This window comes from Scyliorhinus canicula, chromosome 15, assembly GCF_902713615.1.
Source record: "Scyliorhinus canicula chromosome 15, sScyCan1.1, whole genome shotgun sequence".
Lineage (NCBI taxonomy): Eukaryota > Metazoa > Chordata > Chondrichthyes > Carcharhiniformes > Scyliorhinidae > Scyliorhinus > Scyliorhinus canicula.
In genome coordinates this window covers 133,393,921-133,414,393 of record NC_052160.1, presented here as the reverse complement: position 1 = coordinate 133,414,393, position 20,473 = coordinate 133,393,921, and the positions used below count along the sequence as shown (strand labels likewise).

At 45.8% G+C, this 20,473-nt stretch overlaps 1 protein-coding gene across 2 annotated transcripts in view; it reads left to right on the top strand.

The window, feature by feature from the left end:
• The window catches only part of tmcc2 (transmembrane and coiled-coil domain family 2), a 183,763-nt gene that overhangs the window by 12,670 nt on the left and 150,620 nt on the right, over nt 1–20,473 (top strand). For both annotated transcript variants that reach the window (XM_038820802.1, XM_038820803.1), the window contains exon 3: nt 4,119–4,640. In XM_038820802.1, coding sequence (XP_038676730.1) covers nt 4,119–4,640 — 522 coding nt within the window. The remainder of the gene's footprint in view (nt 1–4,118; nt 4,641–20,473) is intronic.

Genomic DNA, 20,473 nt, shown 5'->3' with positions numbered 1-20,473 from the left:
GGAGGGGGGGGTTGAAGAGGAGGAGGGGGGGTTGAGGAGGAGGAGGGGGGGGTTGAGGAGGAGGAGGGGGGTTGAGGAGGAGGAGGGGGGTTGAGGAGGAGGAGGGGGGGTTGAGGAGGAGGAGGGGGGGTTGAGGAGGAGGAGGGGGGGTTGAGGGGAGGAGGGGGGGTTGAGGAGAGGAGGGGGGGTTGAGGAGGAGGAGGGGGGGTTGAGGAGGAGGAGGGGGGTTTGAGGAGGAGGAGGAGGCGGGGTTGAGGAGGAGGAGGAGGGGGGGTTGAGGAGGAGGAGGAGGGGGGGTTGAGGAGGAGGAGGGGGGGGTTGAGGAGGAGGAGGGGGGGTTGAGGAGGAGGAGGAGGGGGGTTGAGGAGGAGGAGGAAGGGGGGTTGAGGAGGAGGAGGAGGGGGGGTTGAGGAGGAGGAGGAGGGGGGGTTGAGGAGGAGGAGGAGGGGGGGTTGAGGAGGAGGAGGAGGGGGGGTTGAGGAGGAGGAGGAGGGGGGGTTGAGGAGGAGGAGGAGGGGGGGTTGAGGAGGAGGAGGAGGGGGGGTTGAGGAGGAGGAGGAGGGGGGGGTTGAGGAGGAGGAGGAGGGGGGTTGAGGAGGAGGAGGAGGGGGGGTTGAGGAGGAGGAGGAGGGGGGGTGAGGAGGAGGAGGAGGAGGGGGGGTTGAGGAGGAGGAGGGGGGGTTGAGGAGGAGGAGAGGGGGGTTGAGGAGGAGGAGAGGGGGGTTGAGGAGGAGGAGAGGGGGGTTGAGGAGGAGGAGGAGGGGGGTTGAGGAGGAGGAGGAGGGGGGTGAGGAGGAGGAGGAGGGGGGTGAGGAGGAGGGGAGGGGGGTGAGGAGGGGGTGAGGAGGAGGGGGGTGAGGAGGAGGGGGGGTGAGGAGGAGGGGGGGTGAGGAGGAGGAGGGGGAGGGGGGTGAGGAGGAGGAGGGGGAGGGGGGTGAGGAGGAGGAGGAGGGGGAGGAGGGGGAGGGGGTGAGGAGGAGGAGGAGGGGAAGGGGGGTGAGGAGGAGGAGGAGGAGGAGGGGGAGGGGGGTGAGGAGGAGGAGGGGGGTGAGGAGGAGGAGGAGGAGGAGGAGGGGGGTGAGGAGGAGGAGGGGGGTGAGGAGGAGGAGGAGGGGGGGGACTGAACCCATGTCATAGATCCACAGCCTCCAACCGCTCCCCCGCCTCCAACCGCTCCCCCGCCCTCCAACCGCTCCCCCGCCTCCAACAGCTCATTAAACGCCCCCAAGAGGTGTGGCGCCAGGTCTGTCGCAAACTCGTTCTAAAATTCCACTGGGCCCCGGGGCCTTCCCCGACTTCATACCCCTTATACAGTCCAATATCTCCCTCCCCCTCCCCCTCCCCCCCCCCCCCTCCCCCTCCCCCTCCAGCGCCTGCCGCTTCTCTTCCTCCAGCTGTGGAAACTCCAGTTAATCTAAGAACTGTCCCATGCCCTTGTCTTCACAGGGTCCCGCCCTGTAGAGCCCCTTGGAACAATCCCTGAATGCCTTGTTTATCTTCCCCGCGGTGGCTTCCCTGCTCTCGGCTTCTGTCTCAGAGACCTGAGTATTGCACTTCAGGGGGCTTATCCAAAACCCCCTCCACCACCAGCCCTGTCGGCATCCTCGAAACGTTTCTCGTGGCACTCGCCCCTTTCACTCCTTTAGGCAGGAATACTATCTAAAGATTCTACCTTCTCGGTCCATTTTTCTGCCCACCTTTGCTCTTAACGTTTTGTAAAGGTCTCCTGAGAGCCACACCTCCGCCTCCGATGCCACCAACGGACAGCTGTGGTCCGACATCACCCTCTCAATCTCTCAGATCTGAGACCCCTGCGCCTCCAAACATTCCTCAACCCTTTCCCTCAAGCCCTTCAGGGGTGCCAAGCCCCTTTGATGTCCTTTGAGTGATCCTCCTGTATGTCCTTCCTCTGCTGGCAGAACTTTTTCTTGATGAAGGCCATCAACTGTTCCATCTGGGGCTTCCAACTTGCACTAGCCCTTCCCCCTCCGCCATCCTTCCACTGGCTGCTGCGCCACAGGTCTCCTCCAACTCCTTGGCCAGGTCTTTCACCTTCTGCCTGGTTTGGTAGCCAGCAGACATACTAGTCCCGGGGAGAACTCCTCCGATCTTCAGCTGCACATTTCTGTCGAAGTTGCACCCAATTTCAAGTGAAAAGAGCTATTTTCTACACCTTCAAGCAGGAGCTGCCTTGTGTGCGACCACTCACACCATGGCTGCCACCGGCAGTCCAACTTGGGTATATTTCAGTATCTCTGGTATAATAATTACGTAAAAAATGGAGCTTGTTGGTCAAGAACGTTTTGAGTGAGAACGGAAAGCATGAGTCACACAGACAGTCTAGTACAAAACCAACGTTTTTCTGCAGAAGATTTTTTTTTGTGTATTTCCACTTTTGTCTTTCATGACTGGCATTGTTTTGCAGAAAAAAAAACGTGTGCTGCACTCTGTTTATACAACAATGGAACTCCAAATTAAAACTAGGTCTCAGAACTGTCAGCCAGGCAGTTAAATTCTCATTGTTTCCACTGTTTATTATTTTAATAACACTCCGGTTTGGCAGCATCTGTGGGGAGCAAAACAATTAACCTGTCAGGTCAGTGACCATTGATTGGAACTGAGCATTCTTGTTGCTCTGGCACTTTTTCTTGGTTTGCTCTTACTGGCCTCCACTTCTAAAAGTAAGGTATGACTGCTTTGCTGGGACCATTGGGTGAAGGAAAGTACCGCTCTTGTGAAGTATTATGAAGTATCCCAACTATTGCAACCACATGGATGAGAAACTTCACTCGCTGTGTCATTGCTGGAGGAAATTACTTCACTTGAAGAAAATAATCTCCAGTTTGTACGAACAGAAATTACTAATCTGGGACACACACAGTTCCTCCTTCAATGATTAGATACAAAAGTTACTCAAAAACAGTCTTTATTTATGACTTTGTTACTAGGCTGCTTTGCTGAAAGTCTCCGACTTCAAAACCAAACAAAGTTTTACAATAATCACACAACATATTTAGGCACCATGAATGTTTATAAATAGATTTCTACCTCAACCCAATTTAACAAATGAGACGTTGACTAATCCAATCATGTCTAATATTTGTTAGCAGCTCTGCTTTCATGCCCATGACATTGTAAATCTCATATATAGTATATATATTATGGAACATTTGTCTACCATAGAATTTATAATTACTCAGAAACATAACAAAGTTGTTAACATAATTTTGTGCTTGGCATTGTGAGATAAATAAGTTAAATGACAACGAATATGATACTCAGCCCAGCCAGCAGGTCTCACCACTCTTCGGCCAGGTAACGGGCTAGAAAAGAAAAATGACCCGAGTTCTTTCGGATTATGATCTAGTGAGTCTTACTGAAAGGTGCGCGAGTGGCCATGCGGTGAGGACATGATTGGGCTTGGTTGGTATGCTCCCTGTTGTTGAGTAGTGTACCACAGCTGCACAGTTTGATGACACTCTGTTCCTTGCCTAAGCTTGCATGTGGGGAAGAAAACACATGAGCATGATACTCGGAAGCTGTTGTGCAACTGTTCCTGTGTGAGGAATCTTCTGGTGAAGGTTTTAGAAAAAAATGTACAACACACAATGTACCTTTATAGATAAGTACTCCTTGATATAGTGTGGTAGTCTATGTTTATATGCGTTCTTTTTATCTTTTCTGCCCATCTCCATGCCATGAATTGTTCCCAGGCTTCCACCATGACTCTCACTCATCTCTTTTTTTTTGTGGGGAAGTTCCTGAACCTCTGTTTAGCAACCGCCCATGACAACATAACCTCCTTTACTGCAGATTGCATTACGAAAAATTGCATGTTGGCTGCCAATAGGCAGTTCAGGAGGAAATAGGCAATGGAAAAAATTGATGACCAGAGAATCACAAAATGCCTATGTTTACTATTATTACTGAAGTATATTGTTTGATTTCATGTTATTTTTATGAACAAAATGTTAATGAGTTCAGTGTGGGCAGAGGTCTGGGGACAAAACTTTTCTCTAGCCATTGTTGAATGGTGCATAGCACCTTAGGGAGAAAAGTAAATCTCCAAAGGTGGGAACAAAAGCTAAAATTTTTCTTCTCTTTTTGTTTTTAAAAAGAGAATCCAGCAGCTATCTGAAGGAGGTTCAGGTGGTATGTTTGGACATGGTCTGAAGCAACTTTTCCATCACCGAAAGCGGTCTCGGGAACGTGATCAGAGTATGCAAGATTCTTCTCAACTTCACCACCATTCTCATGGACACTCTGATCACGACTCTGCAGATGAAAAGGAGCGATCTCCGGAGATGCACCGTGTGTCCTATGCCATGTCTCTTCATGATCTTCCTGCTCGTCCCACAGCCTTCAACAGGGTGTTACAACAGATTCGGTCTCGGCCATCCATCAAGAGAGGAGCCAGCCTCCACAGCAGCAGCAGGAGGTCAAAAAGTGGACCAGCTGAAACCCAGAAAGGGAGTCCTCATCTCATGCGGAAGGTACCTCAGGACAGTTCACTAACTGCAATCCTGCAGCAGCATCAATACAGACCTAGGTCATCTTCCACCACAGACACATCGCTTTCTGCTGGAGAGATTAGCACCATCCACCAAACAGGGGACGAGTCAGAAAGGATCACTGATAAGGTACCATATTTATTACTCTCTGCCATTATACAATATTCAGATGTGAGTCTTTAGAATGGGTCAAATTGAGTAGTTCAGTCCAAATGTTACTAAGGATCAGTTAACCTTGTTGGATATTCATCATTCTGCTTTTGAGTGGGGACAGAATTAAACTTGAGGATGATTAATGTGACCACCAAAGATTTCAGTGAAGAGGCACAACGGAATTAGGTCCTCAAATGTTGTTGGACCAGTAGCCAATCAGCAAGCACTGTGTGGTGGGTGAATGGGATGGTGCAAGTTCAATTACAGGCATAAAAGTTTTGGATCAACGTTTTGAATGTTCCAGTGATTAAGGGCAGTGTACGAATCTACGGTGGTACATCACAATTACATGTTACACCTAGTAGTCGCAAGGAACTCTCCCATGAAGTGTTAAGCATAAGAAACATATGGATGAAATTAGGTATTTTAGGCCAGCCAAGTTCACCAACCGGATTCATACTATAACGTTCTCCCCACACCCCATTTGAGAATGCGATTGTTATGAGGTTACTGTGCAACTTAAACCCATCTTGTAGTTTGATTACTCATTGCATGAAGAAGAGCTTCTTGACATTAATTATACATTTACCTTTTACTAGGTTTTGTCATTTATTTTGAAGTTTTTTTTTAGGCTTCAATTTCTTCATTTACCTTGCGCCACAGACAAAGCTTTGATACTGGGGCCAAGCCTATTTCTGTAATAGTCTCCAATACTTGAATTCCTTCCTTGCTTTGTTGAGTAGAAATGCACAGGGTATTCGGGGTGAACTCTGTCCAGAGGGACTTTTTGATTATAGGCCACTTTTTCAGGTGCAGAAGTTGTGGGTTTTGCTTTGCATAGTTGAAGTTGTAAAATTGTTATCCTTTTATGAATATCAAGAATAGGTTCAGAAGTGAAATAACATCATCACGTGAAATAAGAACCTGGATTTAGATAGTACTTTCAGACATTTTTATCACAATAAAGGCACTTCTCAGGCACATTCAAATAAGTATTTGACTTTAGCCCCATAGTTATTAGGACAGGTGACTAAAGATGGCTGAAAAGAGAAGAGACAAATAGAGAGGTTACAAGAAATTGCCACTCGATGGCTTAAAGTTGATTGAGCTTTCCTAAACAGAGATGTTAACAGGCTCCCTGTTTATGAAAAAAGGCATTTAAAAATCTGTCCAAGTCTCACGTAGCACAAGTGATTAGCACTGTGGCTTCACAGCGGCAGGGTCCCACGTTCGATTCCCTGCTGGGTCACTGTGCGGAGTCTGCACGTTCTTCCCGTGTCTGTGTGGGTTTCCTCCCACAGTCCAAAGACGTGCAGGTTAGGTGGATTGGCCATGATAAATTGCCCTTAGTGACCAAAAAAGGTTAGGTTGGGTTAGGTGGGGAGGGTGGAAGTGAGGGCTTAAGTGAGTCGGTGCAGACTCGATGGGCCGAATGGCCTCCTTCTGCACTGTATGTTCGATGTTCGATATTCTCACTGGGGGAAAAAATACTTGTAATTCTACTTTTGAAATGGATTTTCTGCCATTCTTTGGGAAACAAAATACGCGGAATAGCATGTGCTACGCTGGATGACAACCCAGAAAGCTGCTGTGGTTCTTCCTCCCTATCCTCAATTTACATATCTTCTAATTTTGAAATTGCATCTATGGTCAATAATGCCTGATTGAATTCAAACACTTTCACTGATTCTGAACTCGGGCTTTGAAAAATCTGAATTCTATTTCCTCTTGGGTGCTCCTTCTTTGGAAGGCAGTAAAGTGTAGCTGCTGTAACAAAACTTGTATCACAGCAGTGCAAGAACAGTGAAATTTGAAACACAATCAACAGAGTATGATTTTCACCTGCAAAGCCTCAATGACACAGATGTCACCTTGCAGGATTAACAATGCATCTGCCACTTCTTTTGAGCATTTATCAGAGTTTATGTAAAAACCATGCATTTGGATCAACTCTATTTCTGTATGGAAACAAACTCATCTTTGTGCACAGCAACAAAACCATGCATATCTATGTCAGAATGAAAGGGAGATGGGTGGGTATTCTGCACAATTTTTCTTTTGAGGGGAGTGGCAGTCTCATGCCTGGTTTCGCTGCATCCTACTGCACTTTGAACTTCAACCTCTGGGAAGATAAATTTGTGTTGACATTTGGTTGTAAGTCAGGCTACTTTCAACTGCTTTCTTTCTAACACAGTGCAATAAATTGTATGACTCTCATGGCTAATGTGGTAGACTGGATAATTGAATTTCTTGGTTAAAAAATGTTGATTGCTTTTGCTTGGTTGGCATTAACAAATCCTAATAACCATTCAGTAAGCGAATCAATTAATTTCGTTGGTAATGATTATATTTAAGATTGCATTGTTGCTGAAATTCAGATTTATCGCTAAAATGTTAAAGCTTCTTGAAATGTATTGACCGTTAGGGAGGAAATAGTTTGACCATGCAAAATTATTCAAAGTGTCACTAGCACGTGCGTATGAATGATACTGAATCTTTATATTGATCAGCTAAGTCTTTTTTAAAATATAATTAGAGTATCCAATTAGTTTAATCACATTAAGGGGTAATTTAGCGTGGCCAATCCACCTACCCTGCATATATTTTGATTGTGGGGGTGAAACCCACGGGGAGAATGTGCAAACTCCTCAGAGACAGTGACCCGGGGCTGGGATCGAACCCGGGTCCTCGGCACCGTAGGTAGCAGTGCTAACTACTGCGCCACTGTGCCACCTGAAAATCTAGCTGACTGAAAAATGTTCATTATTATCTTTCGAATATTAGTTAAGGTACATTTTTACTTGAATTATTTGACTATCTTGGATCTGCATTGGCTGGAGTGGTTTTTCAAAAGGTGTTAATTACAGGAGTTCACACCTTAACACCATCTATCGTTGATTTTTGTATTGAGTTTAGTGTGATTTGAGGGGTAGTGACTCCTGTTGTGTGGCAATTCCGGTTTTGCTGAGGTTGGCAATGATTAAAGAACAGTCTTTCCTGAAAGTGGCATAAGTGAACCTGTAGAAGAGTCATATTGGACTCAATAGTATTAATTCTGTTCCTCCCAGTAGATTGCTTCGGCTTTCACATGTGGTTTCTTTGATTTTCGAGAATATGTCCAATCAGCATTCCTTTATATTGAGAAGGTTCAGCCTCAAAGCCAAAACAGCATCTGCACTCATGGACCACCTGGTGTCACAAATTCTTTTGGCTGTAAAATGTTTTCCATGTGGCTGCTCCAAATGTGATTGCAGCATATTCTACCGATTAGTGGAAACTGAAAAAAAGGCATTCAAGTTTTGAACAAAGCCAAAAAGAAATATGGCTACCTCAAGATTCAGCTGCTGCGTTGCAGATTAAGTTCAAGGAGTGACTGGAACAGGCGATGAATAATGCACAGGAGCTTGCACTGTTCAGTCTTGCTTGTAGACCTGAATATTCTCCTGCCATATTTGCAGCAACTATTTATCAACCATCTTTGACGTCAAAGCTAAATTTGAAATAATTTTCCAACCATTGTTTCCAGGCACTCTGATTAGAGCTGGACAAAGCCGAGAATTTGCTCTAGCTTCACCATCGCTGGTCACGCATTTTAAAATTCATGTTAATTGGTCCACATGTTGAATCAATTATTCTGGAATAGTATTTGACATCTTTGACTTAATTAGTGAATTGGTTTATGAGCCTCTCTGCCATTATAGTGCTGAAGTCATCGTAGGTATTGTAGATTCTATGCATTTATAAAGTTGGTCTTCCTGAGCCACAATATTGATAACTTTTCAAATGCTCTTTTTAAAAAACATACCCTATTCTTTTATTTTTCAATTAAGAGGCAATTTTGCATGGCCAATCCATCTACCCTGCACATCTTTGGGTTGTTGTGGCGAGACCCACGCAGGCACTGGGAAATGTGCAAACTCCACTCAGACAGTGACCGGGGGCTGGGATCTCTGCCCCGCCGCATCACTTTTCTGCCCCGACTGGCTGGCGGGATTCTCCGTTGCGCCAGCCGAATGGGGTGTCACATTGTGGGGCAGCCTCCACCGTTGGGAAACCCCCGGGTGCCGGCATAACGGAGAATCCCGGTGGGATCTTTCAAATGCTCTTTGAGAAGCTTGTCAAATTCACTAATATATTCAAGGCAGGCTAAAAAATTATTTCTGTGACTTGACACTGATGACTCATCATGTCCTCTTCAGGTGATCCCAAGGAAGACAGCAGTTTTACTGTGGCAAAAATACATCTCACCACTTTCTCCAGTAAAAAAAACTCCTTTTCAAGCTGAGCCGATATCGCAGAATCAATTCTTCCAGATAATTTACATCTTTGAACCAACACACCCATAGTCTTAAAATGACTTTGCAAGTTTCATGATCTACAATATCTCTTCCAACATTTCTCCTGTTACCCATTAACAAATGATTGTTTCCCTTTACTAGGGCCAGGGAATAATTTGCAAACGTAACAGTAGACTGCCGTAGATATTTCTGAAAAAATCCATCAATTTCTGCTTTCCATCATGCCATTTCTCTTCACCATCAGAAAATGGGATTTGAGAAGACTTCTTTTTTTTTAACAAAGAATTTTAATGAGGTATTTTTGGCATTACAAACAGCAACAGTATAAAAACAATGTATAAAGAACAATAAATATAGAGCAAACACCGACTCCCATCTCTCCAAGACCTGCCTATTTAACCCCCTATTCTACGCTACCCCCTCCCCCATTGCTGACGATTAATTCTCCGTGAAGAAGTCAATGAATGGTTGCCACCTCCGGGCGAACCCTAACAATGACCCTCTCAAGGCGAATTTAATCTTCTCTAGGCCAAGAAAGCTCGACATGTCGGTTAACCAGGTCTCCGACTTCGGGGGCTTTGAGTCCCTCCAAGCTAATAATATCCCTACCAGGGAGGCAAAGGCCAGAACACCTGCCTCTTTCTCCTCCTGGATTCCTGCGTCTTCCGACACCCCAAAAATTGTCACCTCTGGACTCATTGCCATCCTTGTTTTCAATACTCTGGACATGACTTCCGCAAACCCCTGCCAATATCCCCTAAGTTTTGGACATGCCCTGAACATGTCGACATGATTTGCTAGTCCGCCCGCACATTTTACACACCTGTCCTGTACCCCAAAGAATCTACACATCCGGGCTACTCTCATGTGGGCCCGGTGGACCACCTTGAATTGGATCAAGCTGAGCCTTGCGCATGCAACGGTTGCTTTGAATCTGCTCAGTGCGTCTGCCCATAAGCCATCCTCCATCTCACCACCTAGCTTGTTCTCCCAATTATGCTTCAACTCCTTGGTCTGCGTCTCCTCTGCCCCCATGAGTACTTTGTAGATGTCCGAGATGCTCCCCTCTCCCACCCATCCCCTAGACACTACCCTATTCTGGATCCCCCTTAGTGGCGGGAGTGGGAAAGATGATATCTGCCTGCACATGAAGTCCTGCACCTGTAGATATCTGAATTTGTTCCCTTTTACCAACCCAAACTTCTCCTCCAACACCCTCAAGCTAGGGAAGCTCCCTTCCAGTAACAGGTCCCCCATCCTCTCAATTCCCGCCATTCGCAATATTCAAAACCCCCCCACCCCCCCATCCAAGCTCCCTGGGGCAAGCCGGTGGTTGTCACATATTGGGGACCAAACCAATGCTCCCACTGCTCCAACGTACCTCCTCCACTGACACCAGATCCTCGAGGCCGCCACCAGCACGGGGCCGGTGGAGTATCTCGCCGGCGGAAACGGCAGAGGTGCCGTTATCAACTCCCCCCAGGCTGGTGCCCCTACATGAAGCTGCCTCCATCCGCTCCCAAACCGACCCTGCCCCCACCACCCATTTCCTTATCATAGCAATGTTGGCCGCCCAGTAATAATTACTGAAATTTGGCAGGGCAAGCCCCCCCATTCCTCTCGAGCATCACCTTCTTCGCTCGCCCGCCCAGACAAAGCCCAGAATGATTTTGTTAACCCTCTTAAAAAAAGGACTGGGATGAAAATTGGGAGGCATTGAAATACAAATTAAAATCTCGGTAGGACCGTCATCTTAACCGTCTGCACCCTCCCAGCCAGAGACAGCGGTAGCGCATCCCATCTCCGAAACTTGCCCCTCATCTGCTCAACCAACTGGGACAAGTTCAACTTGTGTAACCGGCCCCAGTTGGATGCCACTTGTATCCCTAGGTACCTAAAACTGTCCCCCACTAACCTAAACGGTAGCTCCCCCAGCCGACCCTTCTGACCCCTTGCCTGCACTAATGTTGTCCCCTTGTTCAAGAAGGGGAGTAGAGACAACCCCGGTAACTATAGACCAGTGAGCCTTACTTCTGTTGTGGGCAAAGTCTTGGAAAGGATTATAAGAGATAGGATGTATAATCATCTGGAAAGGAATAATTTGATTAGAGATAGTCAACATGGTTTTGTGAAGGGTAGGTCGTGCCTCACAAACCGTATCGAGTTCTTTGAGAAGATGACCAAACAGGTGGATGAGGGTAAAGCAGTTGATGTGGTGTATATGGATTTCAGTAAAGCGTTTGATAAGGTTCCCCACATTTTCCCCACTATTGCAGAAAATACGGAGGCATGGTATTCAGGGTGATTTAGCAGTTTGGATCAGAAATTGGCTAGCTGGAAGAAGACAAAGAGCGGTGGTTGATGGGAAATGCTCTGACTGGTGTCCAGTTACTAGTGGTGTACCACAAGGATCTGTTTTGGGGCTGTTGCTGTTTGTCATTTTTATAAATGACCTGGAGGAGGGCGTCGAAGGATGGGTGAGTAAATTTGCAGATGACACTAAAGTCGGTGGAGTTGTGGATAGCGTGGAAGGATGTTGCAAGTTACAGAGGGACATAGATAAGCTGCAGAGCTGGGCTGACAGGTGGCAAATGGAGTTTAATGCAGAAAAGTGTGAGGTGATTCATTTTGGAAGGAATAACAGGAAGACAGAGTACTGGGCTAATGGGAAGATTCTTGGTAGTGTGGATGAGCAGAGAGATCTCGGTGTCCATGTACATAGATCCCTGAAAGTTGCCACCCAGGTTGAGAGGGTTGTTAAGAAGGCGTACGGTGTGGTAGAGGGATTGAGGTTTGGAGCCATGAGGTCATGTTGCAGTTGCACAAAACTCTGGCGCGGCTGCATTTGGAGTATTGCGTGCAGTTCTGGTCGCCGCATTATAGGAAGGTTGTGGAAGCATTGGAAAGGGTGCAGATATTGCCTGGTTATGGAGGGAAGATCTTATAAGGGAAGGCTGAGGGACTTGAGGCTGCTTTCGTTAGAGAGAAGAACGTTAAGAGGTGCCTTAATTGAGGCATACAAGATGATAGGATTAGATAGTGTGGACAGTGAGAGCCTTTTTCCTCGGATGGTGATGTCTAGCACGAGGGGACATATCTTTAAATTGAGGGGAGATAGATATAGGACAGATGTCAGAGGTAGGTTCTTTCCTCCGAGAGTAGTAAGGGCGTGGAATGCCCTGCCTGCAACAGTAGTGGTCTCGCCAACGCTAAGGGCATTCAAATGGCCATTGGATAGACATATGGACGATAAGGGAATAGTGTAGATGGGCTTTAGAGGGGTTTCACAGGTCGGCGCAACATCGAGGGCCGAAGGGCCTGTACTGCGCTGGAATGTTCTATGTAATCCTCCATAATCACATCCAGCACACAATCTTCAATCCTGGAGGCCAAAACTTTGGCCAGCAGCTTGGTGTCCACATTAAGCAGTGAGATCGGCCTATATGACCCACATAGCTCCGGGTTCTTGTCCCGCTTCAATATTTACGAAATAATTGCCTGTGACATCGTCGGGGCAGCTCCCTCTATCTCTCGCCTCATTGAAAACCTTGACCAGCAACGGCCCTAATATCCCCGAGAATTTCTTGTGGAATTCCACCGGATACCCATCCGGCCCCGGGGCTTTACCCGACTGCACTGCCTTCAAGCCCTCAACTATTTCTTCGGCCCTAATCGGGGCTCCCAGCCCATCCACCAGCTCCCTGCCCACCCTTGGGAAGGTCAGTTTGTCTAAAAAGCGTCTCATCTATTGGGGCCCCCTGGGGGGGTTCCGAGCGACAGTTTACTGTAAAAGTCCCTGAATGTCCTGTTTAGCCCAGCCGAGACCCCTACCAAATTCCCATCCCCCGAGCAAATTCCCATCCCCCACCACCACCCTCTCTATTTCCCTGGCTGCCTCCCTCTTCCTAAGCAGCTGTGCCAGCATTCTGCTGGCCGCCTCCCCATGTTCGTAGAACGCCCCCTTCGCCTTCCTAAGTTGTTCCACTGCCCTACCTGTGGACAGCACCCTGAACTCGGCCTGCAGCCTCCGACGTTCCCTTAAAAGGTCCATCCCCGGGTCGCCGCATACCTCCTATCTATCTGTAGGATCTCCTTAACCAGCTGGTCTGTCTCTGCCCTATCCGTCCTGTCTCTATGAGCCCGGATCGAAATCGGCTCCCCTCTTACCACTGCTTTCAGCGCCTCCCAGACCACTGCTGCTGAGACTTCCCCCGTGTCATTGACCTGCAGGTAGTTCTGCATGCACTTCCTCAGCCTCTCGCACACCGCTTCGTCTGCCAACAAGCCCACGTCCAATCTCCATTGCGGGCGCTGAAAGCTCTGCTCATTAACCTGCAGTTCCACCCAGTGTGGTGCATGAACCGAAATAGTGATGGCCGAATACCCCATGTCCACCACCCCAGCCAGCAAATCCCTGCTCAAAATGAAAAAATCAATCCGGCTGCCGCCTTTGCCATTGCTGGCACCCTCCCCGTTTTTGAACACAGCAGGTCCAGGCCGGGGTCAATGACCGTATTAAAATCCCCTCCTGTCACCAACTTGTGCGAGTCCAGGTCAGGTATCTTCCCCAGTACCCTCTTTATGAATTCTACATCGTCCCAGTTTCGCACGTACATGTTAACCAAGAATACCCCGCTTCCAGGCCGTGCGCCGCACCTCCATCGCCCGCCTCCTGGCAGCCCCCACCCTTGACCCCTTCTCTGTCCCAAAACCTAAGTCCCTCCCTCGTCAGCAGAGTAACTCCCCAAACAATCTCTCAGTTACCATAGGCGAGAACCCAAAACGAAAAACCTACAAAGAACCCCCCCAATAGTGCAAATCAAAGTAATAAAAAGTAAAAAGCCCCCACCAACCACCCCCACCAAAACACTGAAAACCCATAGAACTGAATATCTTTTACTTCCCCCATCTTCACCCAAACTCAAAAGCAGAAGAAAAAGAACAATCGAAACATACAAACATCACTCAGAAAAGTTACAACTTAAAACCAAAAAGTTCTCAGTTTAGCGCCAGCCCTTCTTGGCAAAGTCCATCGCGTCTTCGAGCGACTCAAAATAATAGTGCTGGTCCTCATGTGCAACCCAAAGACGCGCCGGGTGTAGCAGCCCAAATTTCACCTTCTTCTTAAACAGGATTGCCTTCACTTGTTTGAAGCCTGCCCTCCTTCTGGCCACCTCCACGCTCGGGTCCTGAAAGACATGCAATGTGCTATTGTCCCATTTGCAGCTCTGTGTACTCGAGGCAGCACGGTAGCATTGTGGATAGCACAATTGCTTCACAGCTCCAGGGTCCCAGGTTCGATTCCGGCTTGGGTCACTGTCTGTGCGGAGTCTGCACATCCTCCCCGTGTGTCCGTGGGTTTCCTCTGGGTGCTCCGGTTTCCTCCCACAGTCCAAAGATGTGCAGGTTAGGTGGATTGGCCATGATAAATTGCCCTTCGTGTCAAAAATTGCCCTTAGTGTTGGGTGGGTTACTGGGTTATGGGGATAGGGTGGAGGTGTTGACCTTGGGTAGGGTGCTCTTTCCAAGAGCCAGTGCAGACACGATGGGCCGAATGCCTTCTTCTGCACTGTAAATTCTATAAACTGCTTTTGGCCTCTAACCTAAAACTCCTTTTATCAAATGTTTCATTTTACTTGTGTTGTTCAGTCTATTTATGTTGAAATATTTGAATATACCCAGTGGAACAGATTTTGGCCATAAGACCATGTCTTCAGGATCGGTTTCTATACCCTTCTCCAACTGTAGAACAATGAGCTTGACAAGACCTTGTAGTTGCATTCCCATTTCAGAGTCCACTTTTTTTCAAATTTAGAGTACCCAATTGATTTTTTCCAATTAAGGGGCAATTTAGCATGGTCAATCCACCTGCCCACATCTTTGGGTTGTGGGGCGAAATCCATGCAAACACAGGAGAATGTGCAAACACGACATTGACAGTGACCCAGAGCCGGGATCGAACCTGGGACCTCGGCGCCGTGAGACTGCAGTGCTAACCACTGCACCACTGTGGTGCCCAAGTCCACTTCAAGTTTTCAGGCACTGTATTGTCTCTGGTAATGAGCAGGTCGAAGTATCGGACAAGTATACAATCCACCAATTGTTGGGACGTACGACCTACATATTTTTTCATTCATCATGGGATTTGGGTATCGCCTGATTGTCCTTGAGACGGTGGTGGTGAGTTACTGCCTTGAACCATTGCAGTCTATGTGGTTTAGGTACACCCACAGTGCTGATACGGATTGAGTTCCAGCATTTTTATCCCGTGAGATAAAAGAAGCGACAATATATTTGGATGACTTAGGTGGTGATTTCCTGGCATCACACCGACACTGAAATTCATATTTGTGTTGGACAGAGTTGACCTCCCTTGTTTGAATTTGAACAAAGGTTTGGCTGTTAACTGTTACAACCTTGAAAGTGATGTGTGTATTATGTATAATCTACTTTGCACTGAAGGGTACTGGACACTCACAGGAAGCAAAGGAAGAATCATCTCTTGCAACTCTTGAAGAAGGTGGAGGATGGAGGAAATGTTGGTACTTTCCTCTTGATTAACAAAGGTTGCTTAGTAAATGGGAGAATTGGGGAAAAGAAATAGTTCTTGCCTCAAGAAGCTTGAGTGATCTGCAGTGATTGATATTTAAGTTCATAGAATTTACAGTGCAGAAGGAGGCCATTTGGCCCATTGAATCTGCACTGGCTCTTTGAAAGAGCACCCTACCTAAGCCCACACCTCCACCCTATCCCCGCAACCCAGCAACCCCACCCAACCTTTTTTGGACACTAAGGGCAATTCACCATGGCCAATCCACCTGACCTGCCCGTCTTTGGACTGTGGGAGGAAACCGGAGCACCCGGAAGAAACCCACGTACACACTGGGAGAACATGCAGACTCCGCACAGACAATGACCCAAGCCGGGAATCGAACCTGGGACCCTGGAGCTGTGAAGCAGTTGTGCTAACCACTATGCTCCCGCGCTGCCCATTGAAGATTTGCTGACTGAATTTGTCCGAAAGCTTAATCTTGTATTTGTATGCATGATCACTACATGAAAGGGGAAAATTGCATTCACATTCATGTTACTGTTATTGTCCCACGCAAATTCACGCATTGCTTCATCACTTTCGATTGCACCTTTATTGCCACTCGTGAAAAATCTGTAACTGCTAGTACTGAGCCCAGATATTAGATTTCTCACAATGCTCTCTAAATATACAATTTGACAGAAACTAATCTGCATTTGTAGTAATGTACATTTCACACATTGATTGTTAGCTTTTTGAAATCCAAGTGATAACACTGTCCATTTAAGGCGTAATCCCTTATAAATAATGTATGTTCTTCTGTGGTACATACATCTGTTTTAAAATACATTGTCTTGTCAAGTCATGTAGTATTGATGGTGGGATTACTGTTTACCAGTGATGTTAGCTGTCTTTTTATTTGATTAGGACTGTGTTTTGTGAGGAGAATTTCAGCTTCTGAACAAATAAAATATGTTGTCATTTTTGTAATGTAAAATATACAAATAGGTACTTGTATTGTAGCTCTGAAAAGGTACTGTTAGAATTGGAGTTGTACCATGCCTGGATATGTCATAAGCAATACAAAAGCATAAAATCATATCTCTGGACATCTTTTCTAGAGAGTGTGACACTAAGTTATATAACATGAATTTGCACAAGATAAAAAAACCTGAGTTGCAGGGGTTGTTCTAATTTATAAAAACAAAAAATCCTTCAATTTAAAGAATAAAATATATTGTTATCATCTGGGTAAAAGTTAATTGCATTGCACTTCAATATTTCTCATCTGAGCATATCTAAATCTCTTATGTAAATTTCTTCCCATCAGCAGTTTTAATGACTTGTGAACTGGGGGTGCTTACACCCCACTGCACAGAGCCATTTTTTCACTCGGCCTCCCAGTAAGTAGAAATCATAGAATCCCCAGAGTATAGAAGGTGGCCATTCAGCCCATCAAGTTTGCACCGACCCTCTGAAAGAGCACCCTATCTCGGCCCACACCCTACCCCTGAAACCCTACCTAACATTTGGACCCTAAGGGGCAATTTAGCATGGCCAGTCCACCAAACCTGCACATCTTGGGACTGTGGGAGGAAACCAGAGCTTGTGGAGGAAACCCACGCAGACACATGGAGGACATGTATATTCCACACAGGTCGCCCAAGATCAGAATCGGGTCCCTGGCATTGTGAGGCAGCAGTGCTAATCATTACGACACCATGCCATCCAAAGATGTTACTGCTAATTCCTTCTCCCCTTTCCCTCATCCTGCTATGCTTTTCCTCCTTCTGACCGTTGCAGGGGTACAGTTCCACAACTGTGACATCCTTTTCTGTTCCTTGGCCATATGGTAGTTATTGTGAACCTAGACAGTGATTGTCAACAGATCCTGAAAAGTGGAAGCTGTCACAGCATAGCCAATTTTCACAGTACTGTGCTATCCAGAAAAGATCACAGTGCTCCTGGGGCAATTCTAAATTCCCCTGATCCAGTGACACTGACACCAATTGTAGCAACATAACAGCCTACACTGCACAAGTTGCTGTCCAACCATGATGAGCCTCGAGGGTACTTAATTTGTTTTACCTGTGGCTGTTGGATTATTTGCTCCCCAAAGGAAAGTGAGTCCAAAGAATTATAAATTGCACAAAGGAACGTGTGGTGCAGTGGACTTCAGTGTTCTTGAGAATTCTTAATCTGGCTCTGAGATCAAAATATCAGGAAAATTCTTATCCTCTTCTGAACAGTAGGTAGATGGTGCTTACGTTGAATGACTGCTCTGAAAGGGTGAGCACCGACAATGACGTACTTTCTCACTAGTTGCATGTATGCAATTGCTGGGATCTTTATGGTGCTCTAGTTTCAATGCACCACATTGAGGAAGAGTGGATTCCTGCCAGAAGTAATAGACGGCAAATTTGTTCCACCATAACATACCCAATAAACTGCCATTACAGATCATGGAGGTCTTTGTGTTGCCATCATGTAGGGCAGCAAATTCAAGCAATGACATAGAGTTAGTTACAGAGAAGTGAGGACAGACCAACCAACTGAAAGATAGATTCCTTCAGTTTTGTGTACTGTCCTTTGCTCTCTGCTGAACTGCATGTGCAAATGCATTTCTTTGAAGAAGCTGGGCATTTTTGTATGTTTATAAATATTGTTTGAACTGTGTAGTTGTGCAGAGTTGTCTGCTTGTGTTCTACGATTGTTAAAATGTTGACTTCATCTATGCAAACCCGAATTCAGAAATTTGCGTTCTCCCCTAGTTTGCCTGAACAAAGAATTGAACAGGATGGTGTACAGGATGGTGTGTTTATTTGGCCAATGTCCTGAGGTGTGTCTTGTTTATGTTCTTCACTTCCTGTAAAGACTTCTAGCATTGTATTTTAACTCTTGCATTCCATCACAATTGATTTCCTAATCCATTAGTATTTTCTGGTAGCCTTTTTTATTTGCTTGTCTTCTGCAAGTTCTGTCCTAGGTTGGGTTCTGTTCGTTTTGTAAAAATTCAACTTTGTTGATCTAACATACTAACTCTGCAGCCCACTCTGATTCTCTAGAATGCATGTTTTACATTCAAATCAATTGTTTTTTGTGGGGGCTGTGCCTGTCACTTTTCCTGATGAATGATTCAGAGAATATTGGCTGAGAATTTGTGTTCCATCTCTCCCCAGCTTTGTTCAGCAACACACTCAAAAGAATGAGCAGTGGATGTAAAATCAAAAACATAATAAGAGAATGGTAAAAATAAAGCTGAGAGAAGAAGTATATTTGAAAGGTTTTGTTCAAGTGAGAGGCAACAATGAAGCTCCATTATTTAAACTATGGGATAAGTCAGAATGAGAAAGGCCATCAACATGCTCATTTTGCACACCGATATTCCCCATCACACGCCCAGTTATTGCTGCAATAATTCCTTAAATAATGTTTTCTTTTTTTCTTAAATTTAGAGTACCCAATTCATTTTTTCTAATTAAGGGGCAATTTAGCATGGCCAATCCACCTACCCTGCACATCTTTGGGTTGTGGGGGTGAAACCTATGCAAACAGAGGGAGAATGTGCAAACTCCACACGGACAGTGACCCAGAGCTGGGATCGAACCTGGGATCTTGGTGCCGTGAGGCAGCAGGGCTAACCCACTGCGCCACCATGCGGCCCTGTAATGTTTTCTTTTAACTTTGTCTGATAGCTAATTCCGCCGGTGATTACACTTGGTGAAGTTAGTTTGAAAGTCTAAAAATAGCTACAGTTTACCTCCAACAGGTTTAAGATTCCTGAACAGTGGATGATAAACATTCTTTCAGTTTCGAAATTATATTTTCATTCAGACTTTTAAAGTAGGCACATAGGAATTGAGTGAATCTGCTTTTCTGCGAAGATCACCAAATACAATATGAACTCTGATCAAGTAAATGAGGCAGTTTTATCTCTGCTCCAAGAAAAAATTGTACAATTATAGAAATTGCAGCCACAGAAGATAATTTGGCCCATCATCTTCAACCGAGGAAGGTTACAGAGATAAGGATAGGTGAGGAAATGGAATTTAAATACAAGGATGCGGTTCAAATTTCTGGTCTTGGGGAAACCAGGACCTCATGAGGTGTTTGAAGATGGGCAGAACTTAGTATGTGATAGGTTATGGGCAGCTCATCTAAGGTGAACAACAGGAGACGAGCCATGTGATCATTGAAGTAAGACAATTCTGGCGTAACTTGAGACATGCATGGGTTGTGTTGGTTTGTGTTCTGATTGCAGCTGATAATACAAGTCAGATTCCAGAGTGAAAACTGCCTTGATTGATTCTAATTTGCTCTTTTTTTTTAGAAACCATGGAAGTTAGTTAGTGAACACATTCACTAGAGTCTACTTTTAACTCAAAGAATAAAATATTTATTCAACAAGAAAAATGAACTAGATTACACGACACAAAGAATGGAGAGATTTCAATACAGATAACACAAAATGATTCAAACTTGCACTATTTCTTTTATCCCAGTAATCCCTTGTATACATAAGGCCCCAATGAAGATTTGCCACTCTGTCAACATAAAGGTTTCTTGCTTGGGTTAGCTCTGTTTCAAACTTTTTTCTGCCGGCGGACATCTGACCACTCACTGGATGCTTTCCTTCAGCTGGTATGTCTCCCTGAGACACCCAAGACCCACAATCTAAACTAACTACAGTATGACTTCAACTTCAGAACCAACACCAGTTCCCTAAACGAACTTCACAACAGGCTTGCAGAGTGTCTTATTGGAGAGATTAGACTTTTTGCCTGCACGCTTTGATATACACACTAACTGACCAGCATTCCATGTTTCCCTGACTCTCTGGATCCCTGTTGCTAGAGAGACCACTGAAGCAGAAAAATAACTTGATATCAAAAGATCTGGCAGATAGAGTGGGATTTCAAAAGTATTTAAGTCTACATTTTGAAAGTGCAAACAGTCCACAGATTTGTACATATTTTTAA